Here is a 24,103-nt window from a genome sequence, read left to right as displayed (position 1 = left end):
AAAATGGGAATTGCAGACAGTGCAATGAGCATGATGTTTTCCTTTCCGCGAAGACAAGGCATGGGTAGTCCTGATGATATTTTGGCAGAAAGACTTGGTTCGGCGCATTGCTCGTCTTTTTCTTTTTGGTCGGTGGCCTTTCGGAGTCATTTTCTTCACAGTTCTCATCTTCACTTTCGTGTGCTCTGCGTTCAGCCATTGTGTCGAAACGTCCGCATGGTTTGGCAGTAACGCTTTCAGTTGTGCCCGGCATTTGCTTGGAGAAGCCTATTCGGCATTAACAAGCTTCCTGCGGCTCATCAACAACACAACGCCCGTGGGCGCTTTACGCGCTGCACCCAGCAAACTACTGCTGGCCGAAAACAAGGATTGGAAAATGGATCGGTCAAGGGAGATGAAGAAAATTACGGATTGTGATATGCGTAGCCGAAACAATACCGTTTGCGTGCAAGGACGGGGCGGTGTGAGAGCACAACGGGACAAGGAACAGGTGTAAAGACGAAAAAGAAAAAAAAAGAATTTTTTTTATTTTTTATTTTTTTTAAATACCGTTTGCGTAGAAAACGACAGACTTGCGTAGTTGCGTAGTATATTATTCAAATTCGTAGTTTACTACGCTCAATGTGTAGTGTAAACAGGTCTGCTGTGGTATACATACCTATATCCCATGACCTCCCTTCTTTGTCTCTGTTACTTCAGTATGGGTATATATGTTGTATTTTTATAGCTCAATAAATACATCATGGACTCCAAAAAATATATGATAGTGCAGATTCCGATTTGGGCAAAGGACTACTTTCCTCCCGACCTTTGACCTCGCGCCGAACAATGTGACACATTTGTATGAAGTTCTAAAATCGTATTGCACGGCTCAGAAAACCATATCAGTTGCACGCAAAAATGAATCTCAGAACTGATCTGATGTATGAGATGCAATAAGCAAAAGTTTCTTTCATTATGAAAGCAATGCAGGTCGAAAAAAACGAACATTCAACTTACAAGATAACCAGATGCTAGCGAACCAAAACAAAAACACGAGTACCCTCCCCTTGCATCGTTAGCAGACGACTTTTGAGAATCTGTCGGTAGTGTGTTTTGGTGTGCGCCTTCAGCTATCAAACATCGGCTGTTTCACGTGTTTTGCGAGCAAGTCTACTCTTTTGCCTGGCTCTGCAGTAAGTCAACATATTTTTCCGTAATCCAGTCATATTCCTTCAAAATGCAATCAATCGGCGGTGACAGACGTGTCGGTCGCGTTTTCCTCACGCCCATACCAGTTTATGTTCATCCATGCAAATACACTCGCAAAACAATTTATCACGTAGATACATTTCAAATAGGGAGCAAATGGTTAAATCTAAACCTACATATTTGTTCCCTAAAATTTGCTTCTCTGTCAATAAGCCTAATTACACACGTTCGAGAAAAACAACGTGGAATCGATTCTGAATCGAGTAAGCCAAATGGGTCCCAAACCCGTTTCGCCCGTTCTGCCGACCTGAAACGCAAAACAAAAGAATTGTGCGCTTCAACTAAATTAATTTCTATTCGACTTCATTACTTTCTTGCAACTTATGAACCTTTACTTAAAGCTTTTAAATGGTCTGAAAGTAGTGTTACCGCGTACTTATCGATGCACTCATTCGTTTTATTTTTTCAGCGACGGTCACTTAGTTTAAGGTTGCAAAAGGGCCAAGTCTCGCTGGCAACAGTTTTACCCTGCACAGATCGCAACAGTGCCGCTAGTAGTCTACACTTTGTGTTTGATGGTAGAATGGGATATACAGATTACAACACTCGTGGTTTTTTATATGGCTTGTATTTCAGTCAAGACCCAGCGGGAATATCAATCGAGAGCCACTCGCCAGAGGCTCGTGTCTCCCGATGATATTCATCCGCTGGGTCTTGACTGAAATACAAGCCATATAAAAAACCACTCGTGTTGTAACACAAACGCTCAGCAATGTAATTTCTCTTTTAGAGATTAATAAAGTTATTGTATTGTATTGTATTGTAACCTATACAACTATTATACTGTCCATTCAAAGGAGCAAACTATGATACCTGTGGTATACATACAGGGTGACCCAAAAAAAAGAGTACCCAAACAAAACGTCATAAATTGAACAAAAATAAAGCAATCTTCATAAAATTTATTTACACACACAAGTAGCCTCTGCATGATTTGCACAGAACATTTTAGCGTTCTAGCTTGTCTTTCAGGAAAGTTATGCTCATTCTACAGAACATGCTCCAAATGGCCTTCCCCGGATTTAAATCCCCCAGATTTCTATCTTTGGGGGTTCCTGAAAGACAACGTCTACAGGAACAACCCACAGACAATCACAGAACTCAAGAGCCATCACAACAACCATTCGCGGAATCTCGCAACAGGAGTGTGTGCGGGTGATTGATAACTTTGCGCGGCGAGTAAGTTTGCCTGCAGCGGCGCGGAGGCCATTTGGAGCATGTTCTGTAGAATGAGCATAACTTTCCTGAAAGACAAGCTAGAACGCTAACATTTTATGTGCAAATCATGCGGAGGCTACTTGTGTACACACATTTTATGAAGATTGCTTTATTTTTGTTCAATTTATGACGTTTTGTTTGGGTACTCTTTTTTGGGGGTCACCCTGTACCTAAATATTATACTGTCCAGGTAAAAGGGGTAAACTATGATACCTGTGGTATACATACCTAAATATTACACTGTCCAGGTCAAAGGGGTACTCTATGATGCCTGTGGTATACATACCTAAATATTATACTGTCCAGGTCAAAGGGGTACTCTATGATGCCTGTGGTATACATACCTAAATATTATACTGTCCAGGTCAAAGGGGTACTCTATGATGCCTGTGGTATACATACCTAAATATTATACTGTCCAGGTCAAAGGGGTACTCTATGATGCCTGTGGTATACATACCTAAATATTATACTGTCCAGGTCAAAGGGGTACTCTATGATGCCTGTGGTATACATACCTAAATATTATACTGTCCAGGTCAAAGGGGTACTCTATGATGCCTGTGGTATACATACCTAAATATTATACTGTCCAGGTCAAAGGGGTACTCTATGATGCCTGTGGTATACATACCTAAATATTATACTGTCCAGGTCAAAGGGGTACTCTATGATGCCTGTGGTATACATACCTAAATATTATACTGTCCAGGTCAAAGGGGTACTCTATGATGCCTGTGGTATACATACCTAAATATTATACTGTCCAGGTCAAAGGGGTACTCTATGATGCCTGTGGTATACATACCTAAATATTATACTGTCCAGGTCAAAGGGGTACTCTATGATGCCTGTGGTGGGCACTCTCACTCGTAGGATGTCCTGTAACGAGGGCAGGTATGAAGGTTCCGAAATGCGGTCAACGCTGTCTAAGTAGCTGTAACACACAAACAAGCAAGCAAGTCAGTACAGTGTCTTCAGTTGACAGCGAGCACTTCAACGTCCACCAAACCTGTAGATAAAGCATCAACTTGATGAAGACAATAAAGCAGTGACTGTTCAATTTGATGCTGCAATATGAATAAAGTGACCAAGCGTTGACTACACGCCAGTATAGTACAATGGCACCCCCCTTTGGAGACCTCCACAAATCTGAGAAAATATGGTCTTAAAAAGGAGGGAGTCTTAAAATGGGGGTTAGTTTACAAAGGTTATGAACAGAAAGTCTGAGAAACAAGGTCTTAAAAAGGAGGGAGTCTTAAAATTAAATTTGGGGGGGGTGATGGGGGGGGTGATGGGGGGGGGGGGGGGAGGGGGTGTCTTAAAAAGGGGGTCCCACTGTACGTACAGCCTCTACAGACATGAAGTCCACAAAACATTTTTTTTCATTTTCATTACTTTATTGTCCCATCGCTGGGAAATTCGGGTCGCTTCCTCCCAGTGGAAAGCTAGCAGCAACGGAGTCGCGCTACCCAAGTGTCTGCGTGTTTAGGTGTATTCAGCCACCTGCACTTATGGCAGAATGACCAAGGTCTTTTACGTGCCATTGTGATGACACGGGGGTGGGACATGGCTTCCGTCTCTGGGTCTGCACATAAAGTTGACCCGTGTCCGTCCCGGCCCGAATTCGAACCTGCGACCTTTCGATCACAAGTCCAGTGCTCTACCAACTGAGCTACCGGGCCCCCCGGTAGCTCAGTTGGTAGAGCACTGGAGGTTGTAAACCTGAAGGTTGTAAACATCCTGACCATCACCAAGAAATACATGTACAGGGCTGCCACCAAAAAAAAGTCAAAAACGTGAAAGGCCAGGGTACCGGGGACACCGGGGACATATTATTTGGCATAATCTGTATACTGGGGACATATTTGACACAATCTGTATACTGGGGACATATTTGACACAATCTGTATACTGGGGACATATTATTTGACACAATCTGTATACTGGGGACATATTTGACACAATCTGCATACTGGGGCCATATTATTTGACACAATCTGTATACCGGGTACATATTATTTGACACAATCTGTATACCGGGGACATATTATTTGACACAATCTGTATACTGGGGACATTATTTGACACAATCTGTATACTGGGGACATATTTTTTGACACAATCTGTATACTGGGGACATATTATTTGACACAATCTGTATACTGGGGACATTATTTGACACAATCTGTATACCAGGGACATATTTTTTGACACAATCTGTATACCGGGGACATATTATTTGACACAATCTGTATACTGGCGACATATTATTTGACACAATCTGTATACCGGGTACACATTATCACATTATTTGACACAATCTGTATACCGGGGACATATTATTTGACACAATCTGTATGCTGGGAACATATTTGACACAATCTGTATACTGGGAACATATTTGACACAATCTGTATACCGGGGACATATTATTTGACACAATCTGTATACTGGCGACATATTATTTGACACAATCTGTATACCGGGTACACATTATCACATTATTTGACACAATCTGTATACCGGGGACATATTATTTGACACAATCTGTATGCTGGGAACATATTTGACACAATCTGTATACTGGGAACATATTTGACACAATCTGTTTACCGGGAACATATTATTTGACACAATCTGTATACGGGGGACATATTATTTGACACAATCTGTATACCGGGGACATATTATTTGACACAATCTGTATACCGGGGACATATTATTTGACACAATCTGTATACCGGGGACACATTATTTGACACAATCTGTATACGGGGGACACATTATTTGACACAATCTGTATACCGGGGACATATTATTTGACACAATCTGTATACCGGGGACACATTATTTGACACAATCTGTATACCGGGGACATATTATTTGACACAATCTGTATACCGGGGACATATTATTTGACACAATCTGTATACCGGGGACACATTTTTTGACACAATCTGTATACCGGGGACATATTTGACACAATCTGTATACCGGGGACACATTTTTTGACACAATCTGTATACCGGGGACATATTTAACACAATCTGTGTACCTGGGACATATTTTTTGACACAATCTGTATACCAGGGACATATTTAACACAATCTGTATACCGGGGACATATTATTTGACACAATCTGTATACCGGGGACATATTATTTGACACAATCTGTATACCGGGGACATATTTTTTTACACAATCTGTATACCGGGGACATATTTGACACAATCTGTATACCGGGGACATATTATTTGACACAATCTGTATACCGGGGACATATTATTTGACACAATCTGTATACCGGAGACATATTATTTGGCACAATCTTTGTACCGGGGACACATTATTTGGCAGAAACTGGCAACTTACTATTTGACCAAATCTTGAAGTCTGTAAAATCTGAACCATTGTGCAGTATTCTTAACTATGGGATTGAATGTTTGGTAGAATATGTGTGAGACTTTCTGGCAGAATGTGCAAGCAAGGGGCGTACTATTTGGCTGAATCTGTAAACATCAGTGATGGCGCTAGTATTTTTTCAAACCGGTACACAAACTTTTATGATGCAAACTGTCCAGAAAAAAAACCGGTAGGCTGATCATTGGAACCAGTAAGGGTCCAACTCAGAGTACTGGTTTTGTTGTTTTACCAGTGAAAAAAACCCGGTAGTTCTAAAAATCAACCGGTAGGTCATACCGGCAGCCAATTTTTTCCCGGTATTTCCTCATTTCAACCGGTAAAATACTGGTAATTACCGGTTAACGCCAATACTGAAACATTGGACTTACTTTTCAGGCTGTATCTGTAAACATTGGACTTACTTTTCAGGTAGAATTTGTAAACACTTGACTTAATTTTTGGGATCTGTAACCATGGGTCTTACTTCTTTGGCTGAATTTGTAAACATAGGACTAATTTGGGGGGGCAGAATCTGTAAACAAGGGACTTAGTTTTGGGGGAACAACTTGTAAACATTGGACTTATTTTGGGGGCAGAATCTGTAAACACGGGACTTACTTTTGGGGCAAAACTTATAAACAATTGACTATCTTTATAGGGGGCAGAACTTGTAAACATTGGGGGCCCGGTAGCTCAGTTGGTAGAGCACTGGACTTGTGATCGAAAGGTCGCTGGTTCGAATCCGGGCCGGGACGGACACGGGTCAACTTAATGTGCAGACCCAGAGACGGAAGCCATGTCCCACCCCCGTGTCATCACAATGGCACGTAAAAGACCTTGGTCATTCTGCCATAAGTGCAGGTGGCTGAATACACCTAAACACGCAGACACCTGGGTAGCGCGACTCCGTTGCTGCTAGCTTTCCACTGGGAGGAAGCGACCCGAATTTCCCAGCAATGGGACAATAAAGTAATGAAAATGAAAAAATGAAAAAAAACTTTTGGGGGCAGAATTTGTTAAAGGTGGTCGTCTACATTTTTGCTTTTCTTCAATAATCTTATGGTTAGATTTCGATAAAAAGTTAAGTCAGATGATGAAAGAACCATAGAGAAAAATATTATAGAAAAAAACATAATGTAAAAAAAAGTTTTTATTTTTGGGTAGTGTCTCTGACACTTCCAATATGTGACCCTCCACCACAGAATGAGTCGCATGTCACCTTTGCATGATTTTCATATTTTTACATTTTCATAAAGAATTTTTTATGCTCTATCCAGTGGTGAAAACCGTTTTAGAAAAGAGCAAAAACTGTTTGAGTTATAAGCCTGTGACTAAGGTGACCCACACACTGTTACCAGACACTCCCCGGACTTATATTAAGCCTAGCGCAGAACCGCGTAAAGTGACATGCGACTCATTTCGTGGTGGAGGGTCACATATTTTGTTTTCTGTTAGCTGAGAACATGTGCTTTGCCTAAAAATATCGACCAATCAAATTCATGTCACTATGCTGACAGTCACGCCTACACAGTCACAGCAACAGTTTTGACACTGGATATTGGAGCGCTGTCTACGATTTTTTTTAAACGAACGAAATGCACGGTATCCGAGAGGAGTTTTGCCCTCGGCATTTCTCAAATAAGGATATCCTACTATGCTGGAATACTACAATGAATTTTCAAACGGATACCCTTGCTTCTTCCTTCTCGACCGAAGGGGGGGTGTATTTTTGATATTTGTAGGGAATAGACTCAGCATTTTAATGGTCAAATGTCTAGTTATGTATAAAAATGTAGACAAGGACCTTTAACACGGGACTTCATATTTGACGGAATGGATAAACAAGGGCCTATTAGGTACAATGTGTAAAGTAGGGACTTACTATTTGGCAGAATCTGTAAGCTGGTACTCGCGACGTCTGTCATAGCACTCCTGGATTCCTGGGTCCTCCCACAACGTGCGAATGGCATCCACGTACTGTTTCTCAAATGTAGTCACCGTCTCGTAATCCACTTGTCGAATCATGTTGCCGTTTTCCTGCAAGCAACAACAAACATCTTAAATAATAGTCGCTTCAGGTTGCCGTTTTCCTGCAAGCAACAATACACATCTTCTATAACAGTCGAATCCAGATGCCGTTTTCCTGCAAGCACCAACAAACATCTTTCATAACAGTCGAATCAGGTTGCCGTTTTCCTACAAGCAACAATACACATCTTCTATAACAGTCGAATCCAGATGCCGTTTTCCTGCAAGCAACAACCAACATCTTTCATTACAGTCGAATCAGGTTGCCGTTTTCCTGCAAGCAACAACAAACAACTTCTATAACAGTTGGATCAGGTTGTTGATTTCCTGATAACAGTAACAAACATTTTTTACAACAGTTGAATCATGTTGCCGTTTTCCTGCTAGCACCAACAACCATCTTCTAAGTTCTATAACAGCGGAACCAGGTTGCCGTTTTCCTGCTAGCACCAACAAACATCTTCTAAGTTCTATGACAGCGGAATCAGGTTGCCGATTTCCATAAAAACAGTAACAAACATCTTTCATAACAGTCCAATCATGTTGCCGTTTTCCTGCAAGCAACATCCATAACATACAGATGAGGAGGGAGAGACGGCTCACTCTGTTGGAAGGGTTGGTGTACATACTCAGTGTTAGGTGTGTCCATGATGCGGATAACGCCGAACAGGGACAGACAGACAGACAGACAGACAGACAGATGGACGGGGGACTCACTCTGTTGGAAGGGTTAGTGTACTGGATGTTGAGTGTGGTGACAGACAGACCAGACAGACAGACAGACAAACAATCGTAGCACTCACTCTGTTTGAAGGGTTAGTGTACTGGATGTTGAGTGTGTCCATGGCGCGGATCATGGCGTGCATGGCCATGAAGATGTTCTGGTAGACGATTTTGATGAAGCTGCGCTTGTCGTCATCCGAGTAGCCCGACCCGTGAATGATGCGCATCTGTTTGATGAAGGTGCTCTTGCCGGACTCGCCAGTCCCTGTAACAAACACACACCTTGCTGTCACTCACATGGCAGCTACAACAAATGTCCACTCAGCAGGCCTCAAAGTGGTGAGCATTTCACTCACCATGGCGAGTAGAAACATGTAAATGGCATGTAGAAATGTTCATCTACTGGCCAAATGGAGTAGAGTTGCTGAAACAAATTGTTGGTTAGGCTAGTAAAGTTTGCTCTCTGGCTAGAAAATGTTCAGAATCACTAGCCAAAGGCTAGTACAGTGGAACCCCTCTCTAGCGACATTGAAAATGTTGACAAAAATCGGTCCTTATGGAGGGGGGTCCTTACAGGAGGGGGCGGGGTCAGGGGGCCACAAAGAAAGTCAAATTTTCTTTAAAAAAGTAAACAGAGAAGTTTGAGTTGCTGACGACGGTTCCCTCAAGCAAACTGCTTCGATTTCATGTTAGACATTGTCCATGGTGTCTACCAGTTCTGGTGCATGTACTACCCTGGCCAAGTTTCCTCTCAAGACATCAAAGAGACCGCCCCATAGGTTAAACTCCCCCTAGGTTAAACTCGGTCACTGACCCCGGTGCAGGAAGTGTTTCCTCTCTCAGATATGAAAGGGGAACTATCCTTGGCACAAAGGGTCAAAAATCCCCAAAATAAGCCCTTACAAAAACAAGAAGAGCAAACGCTCGATCGAGTCACTTTCGCAGTTCTGAATATTATATGAGGCATCAGATGGACAGGAAGAAATTGCTATTCACAACACAATACAGATGTAAATAATTTGATGTAAAGAATAATCCTATAAAGTTTGAATCAAATCCGATGAATAGTTTCAGAGATATGATATTTCAATTTTTTTCCTTCAAGACATACCTGTGACCTTGAAAAAGGTCAAAGGTCACCAAAGCAGACGTCAAAGTGTAGAGGTCACTGGGAGTCACGTTCACATAAAATTTGAGCCCGGTCACTTTTATAGTTTCCGAGAAAAGCCCAACGTTAAGTTGTGTGTTGCCGAACAGAAAAGGCTAGTTATCTCCCTTGTTTTTCTGATAACGTTCGTAAAAGGCTACAGATGTAAATACTTTGATGTAAAGAATAATCCTACAAAGTTTCAATCACATCCGATGAACTTTGTCAAAGATATAAAATGTCTAATTTTTCCTTTGACGCTGACCTGTGACCTTGAAAAAGGTCAAAGGTCAACGAAACCATCGTTAAAGTGTAGAGGTCATTGGAGGTCACGACTAAACAAAATATGAGCCCGATCGCTTTGATAGTTTCCGAGAAAAGTCCAACGTTAAGGTGGTGTCTACGGACGGCCGGCCGGCCGGACAGACTAACACTGACCGATTACATAGTCACTTTTTCTCAAGTGACTCAATAAGGCCTTATTTCTGAAATAAGCCCTAATTTTTGGAATTAAGCCCTTATTTCTAAAATAATGCTTTATTTTCCATAATTAAGGCCTTATTTTAGAAAAAAAAAGTTTGTTTGTTTATTTGTTGCTTAACGTCCAGCCGACTACGCAGAGCCATATCAGGACGAGGAAGGGGGGGATGAAGGGGGCCACTTGTCAAGCGATTCCTGTTTACAAATGCACTAACCCATTACTTGTGTCCCAGCAGGCTTTAGTAAAACTAAATTAATACCTACTGGAAGATTACCAGTTTCCAGTATGTTAAAATAGGCTTAACCTATCTACTGCTGGACTTACATCAGAACACTAACAGATTAAACTATACATGAATCGCGAGACAAGCGGCAAGAGAAGAGATTTTTGGAAAAAATACAGGTGAATGAGCAAGAAGGCAGAAAAAAGAAAAGAATTCATGAAGAAAAAGAGAGCATGACAGGAAAGAGGAACCAAAAATCTACCTAACAGCAAACTAGAAAGCTCCTGCGGTTCCAAAAACAGGAGGGGCCTTTAATTTCATAACCGCAGTGCCCCACTGCGGGAAGAAAAAAAAAAAAAAGGCCTTAAATATTTACAGCCGTAAGGAAATAAGGGCATAATGAAATAAGGCCTTAATTCTGTTAAGGCCTTACTGAAATAAGGTCTTATTTCTGTAATGACCTTAAAAAAATAAGCCCTTAAAAAAAAAAGCCCTTATTTTTCTGCGCATCACTACTGCGCATCCGGACATTCGACAGCGCGCACAAACTCGGCTCTCGTTCTAAACATCCGTCATAACATCGAGCGGGCACAGCATCGATGGCTTCACGCTTTTGTGAAACGGCACTTGTCCTGGTTGAATTGCAGCACGGAGTTGCATTCAGGCCAGAAGATGACGATTTTCGACAGAGATATGTGTGTTGGCCTCTATTCAGCTTCATGATTGGTCCAAAAAATAAGGCCTTATTTTTGTAAGCCCTTATTTTTATTAAGGCCTTACATAAATAAGGCCTTATTTCTCGTAAGGCCTTATTTTTAAATAAGGGCTTATTTTTGTAAGCCCATATTTTGTAAGGCCTTAAGGAAATAAGGCCTTAATTTGGAAATAAGGCCTTATTTTTTACCCTTTGTGCCAAGGATAGGGAACCACCTCTCATAGCTAAAACTGGGTCAATGACCCCTGGGAAGAAGGTCAGTGTCTATAAACAAGGCCACCCAGCTATCACAATGGACCTGCCTTTGATCTCAGCAGATGGGAAAATTCTTTTTTCTGGCAGCCAGGAACCAATCCCAAACCTTTTCATTTACGTCAGAGTATGTTGTCTTCTGTGTTGTCTTCTGTTTGATGGCATTCGATCGGCATTGTCACCACTTTCCCACCTTTTCAGAATGTTTTCTTTGTCTTGGATAATTCTTCGAATTTGCGATTTTCAAACATCAAGACTTTTTGCAATCGTGATGGCAGTTTCTCCCTTTTTGTGTCTGTTCACAACATTCACTCGATTTTCGAGAGTTAAATATTTTATTTTATTTGTAGACGCCATGTCACTGCTCTTCTGTCCAAAGAGTGTCTATTCTGACTTTCTTTCTTTCTTTATTTGGTGTTTAACGTCGTTTTCAACCACGAAGGTTATATCGCGACGAGGGAAAGGGGGGAGATGGGATAGGGGAAAGGGGGGAGATGGGATAGAGCCACTTGTTAAGTGTTTCTTGTTCACAAAAGCACTAATCAAAAAATTGCTCCAGGGGCTTGCAACGTAGTACAATATATGACCTTACTGGGAGAATGCAAGTTTCCAGTACAAAGGACTAAACATTTCTTACATACTGCTTGACTAAAATCTTTACAAACATTGACTATATTCTATACAAGAACCACTTAAGGAGAAACAGAATCCGTTAGTCGCCTCATACGACATGCGGGGTGCAGAGAAATAAGGATGTGGAAAAGAAGACTTTTGGTAAGTGAAATAAAGGTGATGGATCCAGTCAGGTAGAAATAAGACAACAAGAAAAGAATTGGAAAACTGCAGGGAATAGTAGGGAGAGTTTTCTTGGAAGGAAATATAGGTGAAAGGACTGGTAAGGCAGAAATAAGACAAAAGAAGAGAAGAAACAGAACCGTTAGTCGCCTCTTACGACATGCTGGGTAGCATCGGGTAAATTCTTTCTAGTCCCAACCAATATGGGACTCCCCCTAACCCACGGGGGGTGTCTATTCTGACTGAGTTGAACGGTTTATGTTGGTCACGTGAGTTTGTTTTCTCGATGATTGGTTTGTGATGTTTACTCAGCCCACCCAACCATCACACCTCTCAGCGGTTTAGTGCCTTTGCTTACGGTTTGTCAGTGATGTGTTACGCTGACAGAGAGTTCTTTCTTTATTTATTTGGTGTTTAACGTCGTTTTCAACCACGAAGGTTATATCGCGACGGGGAAAGGGGGTGAGATGGGATAGAGCCACTTGTTAATTGTTTCTTGTTCACAAAAGCACTAATCAAAAAATTCCTCAAGGGCTTGCAACGTAGTACAATATATTACCTTACTGGGAGAATGCATGTTTCCAGTACAAAGGACTTAACATTTCTTACATACTGCTTGACTAAAATCTTTACAAAAATTGACTATATTCTATACAAGAAACACTTAATAAGGGTAAAAGGAGAAACAGAATCCGTTAGTCGCCTCTTACGACATGCTGGGAAGCATCGGGTAAATTCTTCCCCCTAACCCGCGGGGGGTAACATAAAAGTTTGCATACCGGTTTGAAAAAATACTAGCGCCATCACTGTACCAGATCAGTGCACCAGTTAACATCAGAATAGGCGCGCATACACACCCACAGTGTAGCAGCAAGGTGCAGTGCCAAATTATGAGGTCAACTTGCAGCAGATGGCATCATTTAATTTAGCTTCTTTACACAACATATTGTTTGAACTATTGACCACATCTTCCCCCTTCCACTATGGCCCATCACTATGTGGTTGAGAGGGGTCAGATGTCCCATAGTCTTTATCACCAGCAGACCAGTGGGAACCCCTGTTTTGTACTTGTTAATTAAGTTTACCAATACAGTTTTCTTTTTTAAAGCTTCTTGCAATGTTTGATCAAATTAATGACAAAAGCTGTATTAATCATTGATCAAATGCCGAGTTATAGTTATACAGTTATTTTTATTCATTATAATAAACAATGCCCCAGTAACTATACAGGAATGCGCTTATGACAAAAAGTGTTCTCGGAATTTTTCTCGTCGTATTTTTTTTCACAGACCGTACGGATCGTATTTTAGACGATCAAGCATACAAAATATGACAAAATCGTATTGGTTCCCAGGTCTGCAGAGTTTCAGTGTTTCCGATTCCTTGACCCTGGAAATAGTTTTGACCCTTCCAAAAAATTATTTAAATTAAAAACGAGAAAACTCAATTTTGCAGACTAACTCATTTTCCACACCCAGGACACATAGCACGATTTCCATTCAATCAAATCCACATGCGCCTGTGTAAACAAAATTCAAACTCCCATAAAAATTAAACAAGTCGCATAAGGCGAAATTACTACATTTAGTCAAGCTGTGGCACTCACAGAATGAAACTGAACGCACTGCATTTTTTCACAATGACCGTAGTCCGCCGCTTGTGCAAAACGTAGTGAAACTGACGAGCCTGTTCAGCGCGGTAGTGGTTTCGCTGTGCTGCATAGCACGCTTTTCTGTACCTCTCTTCGTTTTAACTTTCTGAGCGTGTTTTTAATCCAAACATATCATATCTATATGTTTTTGGAATCAGGAACCGACAAGGAATAAGATGAAATTGTTTTTAAATCGATTGCAGAAATTTAATTTTGATCATAATTTTTATATTTTTAATTTTCAGAGCTTGTTTTTAATTCAAATATAACATATTTATATGTTTTTGGAATCAGGAAATAATGTAGAATAAGATGAACGTAAATTTGGATCGTTTTATATAAAAAAAAAATAAAGGATTACAATTTTCAGATTTTTAATGACCAAAGTCATTAATTAATTTTTAAGCCACCAAGCTGAAATGCAATACCGAAGTCCGGCCTTCGTCAAAGATTGCTTTACAAACATTTCAATCAATTTGATTGAAAAATGAAGGTGTGAGTCTGTGACAGTGCCGCCTCAACTTTTACAAAAGGCCGGATATGACGTCATCAAAAGTATTTATCGAAAAAAAGAAAAAAACGTCCGGGGATATCATTCCCAGGAACTCTCATGTCATATTTCATAAAGATTGGTCCAGTAGTTTGGTCTGAATCGCTCTACACACACACACGCACAGACACACACACACCACGACCCTCGTCTCGATTCCCCTTCTATGTTAAAACATTTAGTCAAAACTTGACTACATGTAAAAACATAAGCAACTGAACTACAGACCCTATTTTTGTTGCCATGTCATCAGAGAACTGTTGTTGATTGCCTCATGGACTGTGTCCACTGGAGTGGACCACATGCTGTCCAGCTGGGCTGTGCAATGATTCACTGACCGGTCAAGAAGACAAAAATGGCAGCCCACATTGTCATGCTATTGGCTATTGCAGCATTTACAACATAATCCCGAGACAGGAATAATCTACTAAAAATCTGTCCACTACGATGAAAAAATAGCTGTTGGTAACGGTGCTGGCTTACGGCGCTGGCTTCAAAACCAGTTGTCACTATCAGCATGCGTTTGATCCCAACTTGCGCAAGGGATTTATTTCCCAGAGTCAATTTTGTGCAGACTCTCCCCCGTGGCTGAACACCCCCCTGTGCAGACTCTCCCCCGTGGCTGAACACCCCCCTGTGCACGCATGCACACGATAAAGAACCCAAGTTTACAGTGAAAGTCTCAGGGCTTGAAAACATTAATTCATGCATGCAGGAAGAAACAAGTCGTGTAAGGCGAAATAACAACATTTAGTCAAGCTGTCGAACTCACAGAATGAAACTGAACGCACAGCATTTTTTCACCAAGACCGCATACTCGTAGTTTCGTCAGTCCACCGCTCGTGGCAAAGGCAGTGAAATGGACAAGTGAGAATAGTGCGGTAATGGTCGTGCTGAGCAAGATAACACGCTTTTCTGTATCTCTATAAAAGTCTATTCTTTTTAGCGTACTGAGTTTGTTTTTAATCCAAACATATCATATCTACAGTCGAACTCGCTTAAGACGAATCACTGGGGATCGGAAAAAAAGTTCGTCTTAACCAAAATTCGTTTTTTAAGTCTTGTACATTTTATGGTGTTTCAATTTGTTTCTTTCGCAACTTTCATGCTGCTTCAAGTTTGGACAATAAAGTGACATATTCAGTTACATGTTCATGTGTGTCATGTTGAGTGATGATTGTTGAGTTTGAGTGAGAGTGAGCACACAGATGTTTCATCCAGTTGTTACGGTTTTGGTCACACACACACACACTGACACTGTCCACATTCGCGGTGTTCCTATCATTTGTCCGGAATCACTTACCTTGGCGACGGGTAGCAAACCTTGGCCATTTTAGGTTTTTTTTTGTTGGTTGCAACATGATGTTCAAATCCAAATCGAAAGCACTGACTGACTGATAAACTATCGCGAACCTGCGAACGCAAACGTTGAGAGTGTGGTTTCCCTTGTCCAAGGGAAACCACTCTGGCATCTATATTTTTTGGCAATGGCTTCCGTTCAAAACATTGTTTCGTTTTTGGTATTCGCGAAGGAAATAAACGTCAGTCAGTCATTCATGTTCAGTGTCTGAGCTATCAATCACCAGTATCTGAGCTATCAATCACTTTGATTCTAAATTTGAAATTGTTTTGTGATTACAGTGTAATCAGTTTAACTTTATTCAGTGATCGGTTGAGCAATGGTTCAAGCAGTCGACGCAAGGGAAGACTTTGACACATGTATTCAAACTTCTCAAATTCCCATGATATGTCGATCTCGGGACGAGTTTAAAGATTTCGTCATAAGCGTGAGTAAATTACAGACATTATGCATGCTTGGGAATCCAAAAAGTGCTCGTTATAAGCATAAATTTGTTACGAAGAATTCGTTTCAAGCATTTTTTTTAAGCATGAAGAAAGAGGTATTCAGTTGGGAACTTAAAACTAATACGTTATAAGTCAAAATTCGTAACTAGCGTGTTCGTTTTAGGTGAGTTCGACTGTATATGTTTTTTGAATCAGGGACCGACAAGGAATAAGATGAAATTGTTTCTAAATGGATTTCGGACAATTAATTTTAATCACAATATTCATATTTTTAATTTTTGGAGCTTGTTTGTAATCCTTTATTTATATATTTTTGGAATCAGAAAATGACGAAGAATAAGATGAAATTGATTTTGAAACGTTGAAAAGAAAAAAATGTAATGATTTGTAAGTTTCCGATTTTTAAAGGCACAGTGCAGCTCACAGCCTTCGTTTTGCGTTTTTGTTTTGTTGCAGTTGAGTGCATTTACAGAACTTTTCAAAAATCCTCCTATGGTAGTAAAACAAACCCAAAACTACCCAACGACATCTGTGAAGCTCGACAGTTTCTTGTTCACGCGAGTGCATAAATTAACCTAGTTATCACGTGATGTTTGGTCGGAGTTCGTTTCAACTGAGCGATTCCGGCCTCCATTTTTGCTTTACACAAACTCATGATGACGTCTGACATAGTTTGTTAGTGACGTGTCTTTTTGTGCATGTGGTGATCTACCTGATCTAAATTTAGATCCAAAAATAGGCCAAGACCAGCCGGGTCCGAAATTAATTCGTAAAAAAAGCGCAGTTCTTCACTCTTTGGGTGCAAGTCAATGAAACTTGGTAGTTCTTCTAACGGATAGCTGCCTGAGGTATGATTAAAAGCCCCAGGGGCTCCGTGCACCTGGATTTGACAAGATCAGTACCTTTAATGAACAAATTCAATAATTATTTTTAAGCCACCAAGCTGAAATGCAATACCAAAGTTCGGCCTTCGTCGAAGATTGCTTTGCCAAAATTTCAATCAATTTGATTAAAAAATGAGGGTGTGACAGTGCCGCCTCAACTTTTACAAAAACCCGGATATGATGTCGAAAAAACACACACACAGACACACATACACCACGACCCTCGTCTCGATTCCCCCTCTATGTTAAAACATTTAGTCAAAACTTGACTAAATGTAAAAAGAAAAAAATGGGTAGCGCCGTATACTGTATGGCAGCTCGCTTTCTACGGTCAGAAAGCAGCCCGAATTTCCATACCTCACAGGACTATAATTATATAAAATCTTATCCTTATCCTTTGTATGAAATTTATATACTGTGCAAAAAAAGTATCGCATAGGTGAATAGTTCTAAGTTCCAGACAAACATTCTGATTGGAACGCTTCAAAACTAGCTTTTGCAGTTCAGTTGAACCCGATAGTCGATTGAGTGAGCAAAATTCACTGCGCACGCGCAAGATGTGCATTTTGAGGCCAAAACGCCCATTTTGTTGTTTTGTGCTCCTGTACAGTGTACTGCACGTTTTTTGGAGATTTCACTCGAAATTTCGCGTAAGGTTAGCTGAGCTCATGTGCCAACTTGGGTAATAAAAATCGAAGCAATTTTGACTGATGCGGCCATTCCCTGAGGAAATGAAAAATGTCACAACTCAACGCTTCAGTACGAGAGAACGCCCTTGGCCGCCTTCAAGCAGGCCAGAGCCAATCCGAGTGTCCCAGAGCACCATCTCTCGCCTCTGGCACCGTTTTCAACAAACTGGGTCGTCAGCTCCCGACCCAAGGTCAAGACGACCTAGAGTGACGACACAGGCGCAAGATCGCTACATCCGGGTCACCCATCTCAGGCATCGGTTGAGTCAGCCTTGTTGACCGCTTGAGCACTTGTGGCCGCCGCATCTCCGTGAAGACCGTCCGGAACCGCCTGCATACAACTGGTCTACACGCTTACAGGCCACTCCGGGGCAACGTCCTGACTCGCCGCCATTGTCAGGCCAGGATGCAGTGGGCGAACCAGCACCTCCAGTGGACCCTTGCCAACAACTGGCACCACGTTGTCTTCAGCGATGAGTCTTATTTCTTCCTGCAACATCACGACAGCAGGAGGAGGGTGTACAGGAGGCAAGGAGAGCGCTACCAGTACCACCAGCAATGCGTAGATGAGGCGCCTCCTCATGGTGGTGGGGGCGTGATGGTGTGGGGGGCCATCACCAACACTGGCAGGAGCCAGCTTGTGGAAGTTCCAGGCCACCTGAACGCCCAGCACTACGAGCAGGACATTCTGCAGCCACACGCCCTGCCCCTCCTGGCCGCGCCACGGGCTCAGTTCTAGCATGATAACGCCAGACCTCACACCACCAGACTCACCACAAACTTCCTGGCCGCCAACAACGTGAACACTCTGCCCTGGCCCTCTCTCTCCCCAGATTTGAACCCAATTGAACACGCATGGGATGAACTGGGAAGAAGGCTAAAACTATGGGAGAGTTAACACCCCTCCCAACAGGAGACAACTCTTCCAGGCCTTACAGCAAGAGTGGGACAATATTCCCCAACAGACTTTGCGAAGACTCATTGCTTCCATGCCAAGGAGATGCCAGGCTGTAATTGACTCACGTGGAAGCCATACTCATTACTGACTTTGACCTTGGTTTGTGTGAAGGTCACGCTCAATGAATAACTGCAAAGTCCAGCAAATAAACTATAAAGACATGCATCTGTGCTATCGAAAAAGCTCAAAAACTTTTCTGTCCGACTTAGACATTGTTTGTTCGAAAGAATGAAATGTCAATAAAATTATTCATCAAACTAACTATGCGATACTAATTTTGCACAGTATTATAATAATAAATTATCTAGTTGAATTGCTGTGATCGTGAGCTGCAGCCCTTGCTGGCCCCACTAGAAGCTATATTTTATGTTCCTCACTGACTGAACGTCAACATAGCCACTGTATGTGACGTCACTGCCAGGTGCCTTCTTTTCAAGCCTGCTGACGAATGTTTGGGGAGAAGGGAGAGCGACGATGACTGGGTGTAGGGTTGGGAGTTCCACAAAGCGGAGATGCAAGGACCGTAGCATGGGACACAGCATTATCAGCAGCTTGTGGGATCTTCAGGCTTCAGGGGTGGTTATTACGCCGCCTTTATATGGCGGTGTATAAAAATCGCTCTGAATGTCTGTCTACTTTTTATTAGCCTTTTATCTCCGGTACTCTGGGTTCAAACGAGCGGACATTTGCTGAGTAGCTTGGAATTGGCTGCATACTGTGTTTGGCAAAAATTCTTTTGTTATGTGCATGCAAAAGAAAACAAATGGGTAGCTCCACACCGTGACAGCTGACTTTCCCCAGGAAGAAAGGAGCCCCAAAAATGAATTTCCACGAGAGAGGACCTCGACTACAAAAGTTTTATCATACCCTGCATGTGTATCAAAGAAGAAAAATAGTCCTGTGTCCGTCGTTGTGTATAACTATAAATCACATACGTAGGGGTGTCTGTGTGTACAACTACAAAGAAACCGTTCTGTGTCTGTCTTTGTGTATAACTATAAATCACATACGTAGGGGTGTCTGTGTGTACAACTACAAAGAAACCGTTCTGTGTCTGTCTTTGTGTATAACTATAAATCACATACGTTACGTATGGGTGTCTGTGTGTACAACTACAAAGAAACCGTTCTGTGTCTGTCTTTGTGTATAACTATAAATCACATACGTTACGTATGGGTGTCTGTGTGTACAACTACAAAGAAACCGTCCTGTGTCTGTCTTTGTGTATAACTATAACTCACATACGTAGGGGTGTCTGTGTGTACAACTACAAAGAAACCGTCCTGTGTCTTGTCTTTGTGTATAAATCACATCTACAGGAATGTATGGGTGTCTGTGTGTACAAATAAAAAGTCCTGCATCAGTCGTTGTGTATGTATAATTGTTATGATTGTATGGGTTTTTGTTTGTCTGTGATGCATCTATGATCTATCATTGTTTGGGTGTCTGTATTTGTACAAATAAATAGCACTGCATCTGTCTTTGTCTATGTATGGGTGTCTGTGTATACGAATAAAGTTATTAAAAGTGCTCTATCTGTCTTTAGGTACGGTATGTGTGCCTGTGTGTACAAATGAAGTCCACCTGTTATCCCAGTTGGCACATGTCTACTGAACTTCATTTGATTGTTACTGTCCACATGTACAACAGTGTTCCACGAAGCATGAAATCAGAAACGCTGCAGAATTATCTGATGCCAAAAATCACTGATACTTCTGCAAATAGGTAGAGGAGCGTACAAATTATCACCCAGGCGGTACGCACACTTATAATATTCAGGTTGAGAATGTATGAAGCTTACATACATTTCTTTTATAAATAATGTTAATTAGAAAAATAACTGACCATTGACTCAATTGAGTGTAAAACGTACTAATAAACATGCAAAAAGTGCATACGCCTCCATTGAAACTATCAGAAAAGAAGCAGCAGGGATCTTCACAATGCCTCAACCCCAAACAACGCTTCCCAGTGTGTCTGAAACGACGGCTTTATAAACTTGTATGACCGCATCAGTTTCACTTTCAGTCCATCACAAGGACCATTTTGAGTCCAGTATACATCATCCTTGTTCACAGCATTTAGTTTAGTAATAGTAATACTGCCTTTCATATTTCAACTTTCAGCAACTAGTCACAAGGCTAGTGATTTTTCACAATGATGTACACTGGTGACTACTTAAAATACTCAAAAGTGATGCGGAGACTTAGGCTTCCATCTGCAGGACTGTGCTCAATTCAATGTTTATCTTTCGGTGTTATGTACATTAACCCTACTAAAACTAAAAGATGCATGTGGAAACTATAGAAGTGTGCATACCATGCTGGGTTTGACTTAAAAATGTCATCATTTGCACTGGGACTGAGATCTGAGACTGAAGAAGCAGGGTATACAGTGGCACCGTGCACACCCTGCCAGTCACTGTCACTACACTCTCAGTCTTGTTACAACCTTACAATCCACTTGCAGCTAATGCACACTCTTTCACATTACAAAAACTCTCCCTGGTGCTAGACAGTGTGAATACAGGGGCCAGCAAAATTGGTACAATCGTCGAACTCGCAATTTCCACCGAGCTTCGATTTGTATGGAACCATGGTTGTCTTTAAACTATCTGAGTATGGTCGAGGCGGTTCCGGGCTCAGGTGTGTTCAATACACATAATCTATTGTAAACACGGACAGTGGAGCTACTGACATGCTATTTCAAAACATCTCAGATGCAAACATGACCGGTCGCCTAAGATATTCATATAGCATTCTCATGGGTATATCAGAACTATAGATCGCCGTAAATGAATTATGCATTCATCCAACATCAGCGCTTAGAGCATCCAAAATGGCGGATCTTTCCTGAAATGGCTGCTCCAAAATAATGTGCAAACGAATTTTCATCTTACGCGTCAGATTCGAACCAAAGAGAAAGAAGATGTGCATCCTGAGCAATAATAATGTAATATGTAGCGAAATGCACGCATACAAACCAAACACCAGCGAAGAAACAATGCAAAAAATGCTTATCAATGCAGGAAATGAGCTTTTGTTTTGATAGAACTGGAGGCAGAACCGACTTTCGATGAATCTACCTGTCTAAATCAAAGCCAATCATTGAAAAAATTAAGTGCATGACTTACCTAAAAGTAGTAGCTTTAATTCCCTGCGTGCATCTCTTTTGTCTTTCTTCAACTGCCGCTCAATCTCTTGATTTATTCGCTTCTGCTCCTTCAGTTCCTCTGTTAGACAGCACGCCATTTTGAAGCAGCGCTATCTGCGGCCAGATTACTGCAGAGCGAATTTCCAAATTCGCTGTCCTTGTGTCTTCTCCTCTCCTCCCTCTTTCCTTCCCCTGGTCCAAACGACTGCACGGATGGGGGAAGATATCCAAATTACAGCGATAGTTCGCCGCCGACTGTCAAAAATCCCCAACCATGAAGGTGCCAAATGGAGTCAAACAGACTTGGGTGTGGTGTCGTAGGGCGTGTGTCTGATTAGCAGAACTGGCGATCGGTGAAAGCAAATCACAGCACTGCAAAAGAAAAATGCAGGTAAAATGTCAGATACAGCACACTAATTTCATTAAACTGAATATACAATCGGGGATAAGCATTCTAATAATTCTACCCTTCAAATATCAAACATGAGGCATGAGGCAGTCCGCTCGCTAAATGTAACAGCCAACCTGAAGATATTATGGGATGGAAGTTTAGTTTGAGGCTGCATGTTGCATATGTAATGAGCCGGTCTGCTCGGCAGGCACTGACTCGGCCACCATTGCTGGGAGATTGCTGCAACCGGCATAAGCTAAAAATGCGAATATTGTCAATAATTTTGCGCTTGTCATTTCTCACCTCACACAGCATATCTATATGTGACGATGGAAATGCAAGCAATTAAATTTCAGAGCGAGACAAGAAAAACTGAGCTGCGGGGATGGCGAAAATCGTCCGGCAAATTTATGAATGAATTCATTAGCACATTTATGAATGGAGGGGAACAAGATACTTTTTACGCCAGCGTCTCCTGCGATTCCCAAGACCCGAGGGGTGCAAGGTACGCGCTCAGCAAGTCACGATGGTAGAAGAAATTGGGGAGCAAAACGAGCGTGAAGCGAAAGTTGAAAGAGGGGCGAAGAAGCGAGTCGGACAGTGAGAGTCCGCAGTGTAGCGGAGAGATCGCTTGACCCGAACTGACTCACAACTGGACGGGTCCAAGATGGTCCAAGCAAGGGTGCGCAGATGCCCATTGGGTCCGGGATCAAGTTCGGATTTGATCATTCAGTCGCGAATGGCTGACTTCTCCAAACCACTCATAACAGATGTGTGAAGTGATTAACACAAGTGTTTGCAGTGGTCTTGTAATGAGCCTGAGTGTATATAGATATGATAATTAGGCCTATACTTGACGTTTCTGGTCCAGTACAGCATGCATCATCACACCGCCCCCTCCACCCTCACCACGCCTAAGATTGCCCAAACCAAACCGGCATATATGGTTTTTATATTTAGTCAAGTTTTGACTAAATATTTTAACATCGAGGGGGAATCGAGACGAGGGTCGTGGTGTATGTGTGTCTGTCTGTCTGTCTGTGCGTGTGTGTGTGTGTGTAGAGCGATTCAGACTAAACTACTGGACCGATCTTTATGAAATTTGACATGAGAGTTCCTGGGTATGAAATCCCCATACGTTTTTTTCATTTTTTTGATAAATGTCTTTGATGACGTCATATCCGGCTTTTCGTGAAAGTTGAGGCGGCACTGTCACGCCCTCATTTTTCAACCAAATTGGTTGAAATTTTGGTCAAGTAATCTTCGACGAAGCCCGGACTTTGGTATTGCATTTCAGCTTGGTGGCTTAAAAATTAATTAATGACTTTGGTCATTAAAAATCTGAAAATTGTAAAAAAAAAAAATTTTTATAAAACGATCAAAATTTACGTTTATCTTATTCTCCATCATTTGCTGATTCCAAAAACATATAAATATGTTATATTCGGATTAAAAACAAGCTCTGAAAATTAAATATATAAAAATTATTATCAAAATTAAAGTGTCCAAATCAATTTAAAAACACTTTCATCTTATTCCTTGTCGGTTCCTGATTCCAAAAACATATAGATATGATATGTTTGGATTAAAAACACGCTCAGAAAGTTAAAACAAAGAGAGGTACAGAAAAGCGTGCTATCCTTCTTAGCGCAACTACTACCCCGCTCTTCTTGTCAATTTCACTGCCTATGCCGTGAGCGGTGGACTACGAGTATACGGTCTTGCTGAAAAATGGCATTGCGTTCAGTTTCATTCTGTGAGTTCGACAGCTACTTGACTAAA

At 41.5% G+C, this 24,103-nt stretch overlaps 1 protein-coding gene and 1 non-coding gene across 2 annotated transcripts in view; one reads left to right on the top strand and one right to left on the bottom strand.

Annotated features, from left to right (window-relative positions):
* The window catches only part of LOC138950303 (guanine nucleotide-binding protein G(q) subunit alpha), a 31,636-nt gene extending 9,334 nt beyond the window's left edge, over window positions 1-22,302 (bottom strand). Inside the window, exons 1-4 of the mRNA XM_070322054.1 lie at window positions 21,911-22,302; window positions 8,707-8,891; window positions 7,758-7,912; window positions 3,278-3,406 (exon numbers count right to left, since the gene is read on the bottom strand). Coding sequence (XP_070178155.1) covers window positions 3,278-3,406; window positions 7,758-7,912; window positions 8,707-8,891; window positions 21,911-22,028 — 587 coding nt within the window. The 5' untranslated portion in view covers window positions 22,029-22,302. The remainder of the gene's footprint in view (window positions 1-3,277; window positions 3,407-7,757; window positions 7,913-8,706; window positions 8,892-21,910) is intronic.
* Window positions 6,558-6,630, top strand: Trnat-ugu (transfer RNA threonine (anticodon UGU)). The gene has a single exon. It is a non-coding gene; the product is annotated as a tRNA-Thr (tRNA).
* Window positions 22,303-24,103: the final 1,801 nt, after the last annotated feature.

Source organism: Littorina saxatilis, linkage group LG16, assembly GCF_037325665.1.
Source record: "Littorina saxatilis isolate snail1 linkage group LG16, US_GU_Lsax_2.0, whole genome shotgun sequence".
In the NCBI taxonomy this organism is placed as follows: Eukaryota; Metazoa; Mollusca; class Gastropoda; order Littorinimorpha; family Littorinidae; genus Littorina; species Littorina saxatilis.
The sequence above is the reverse complement of the archived record's forward strand: the minus strand, read 5'-3'. Positions and strand labels throughout refer to the sequence as shown.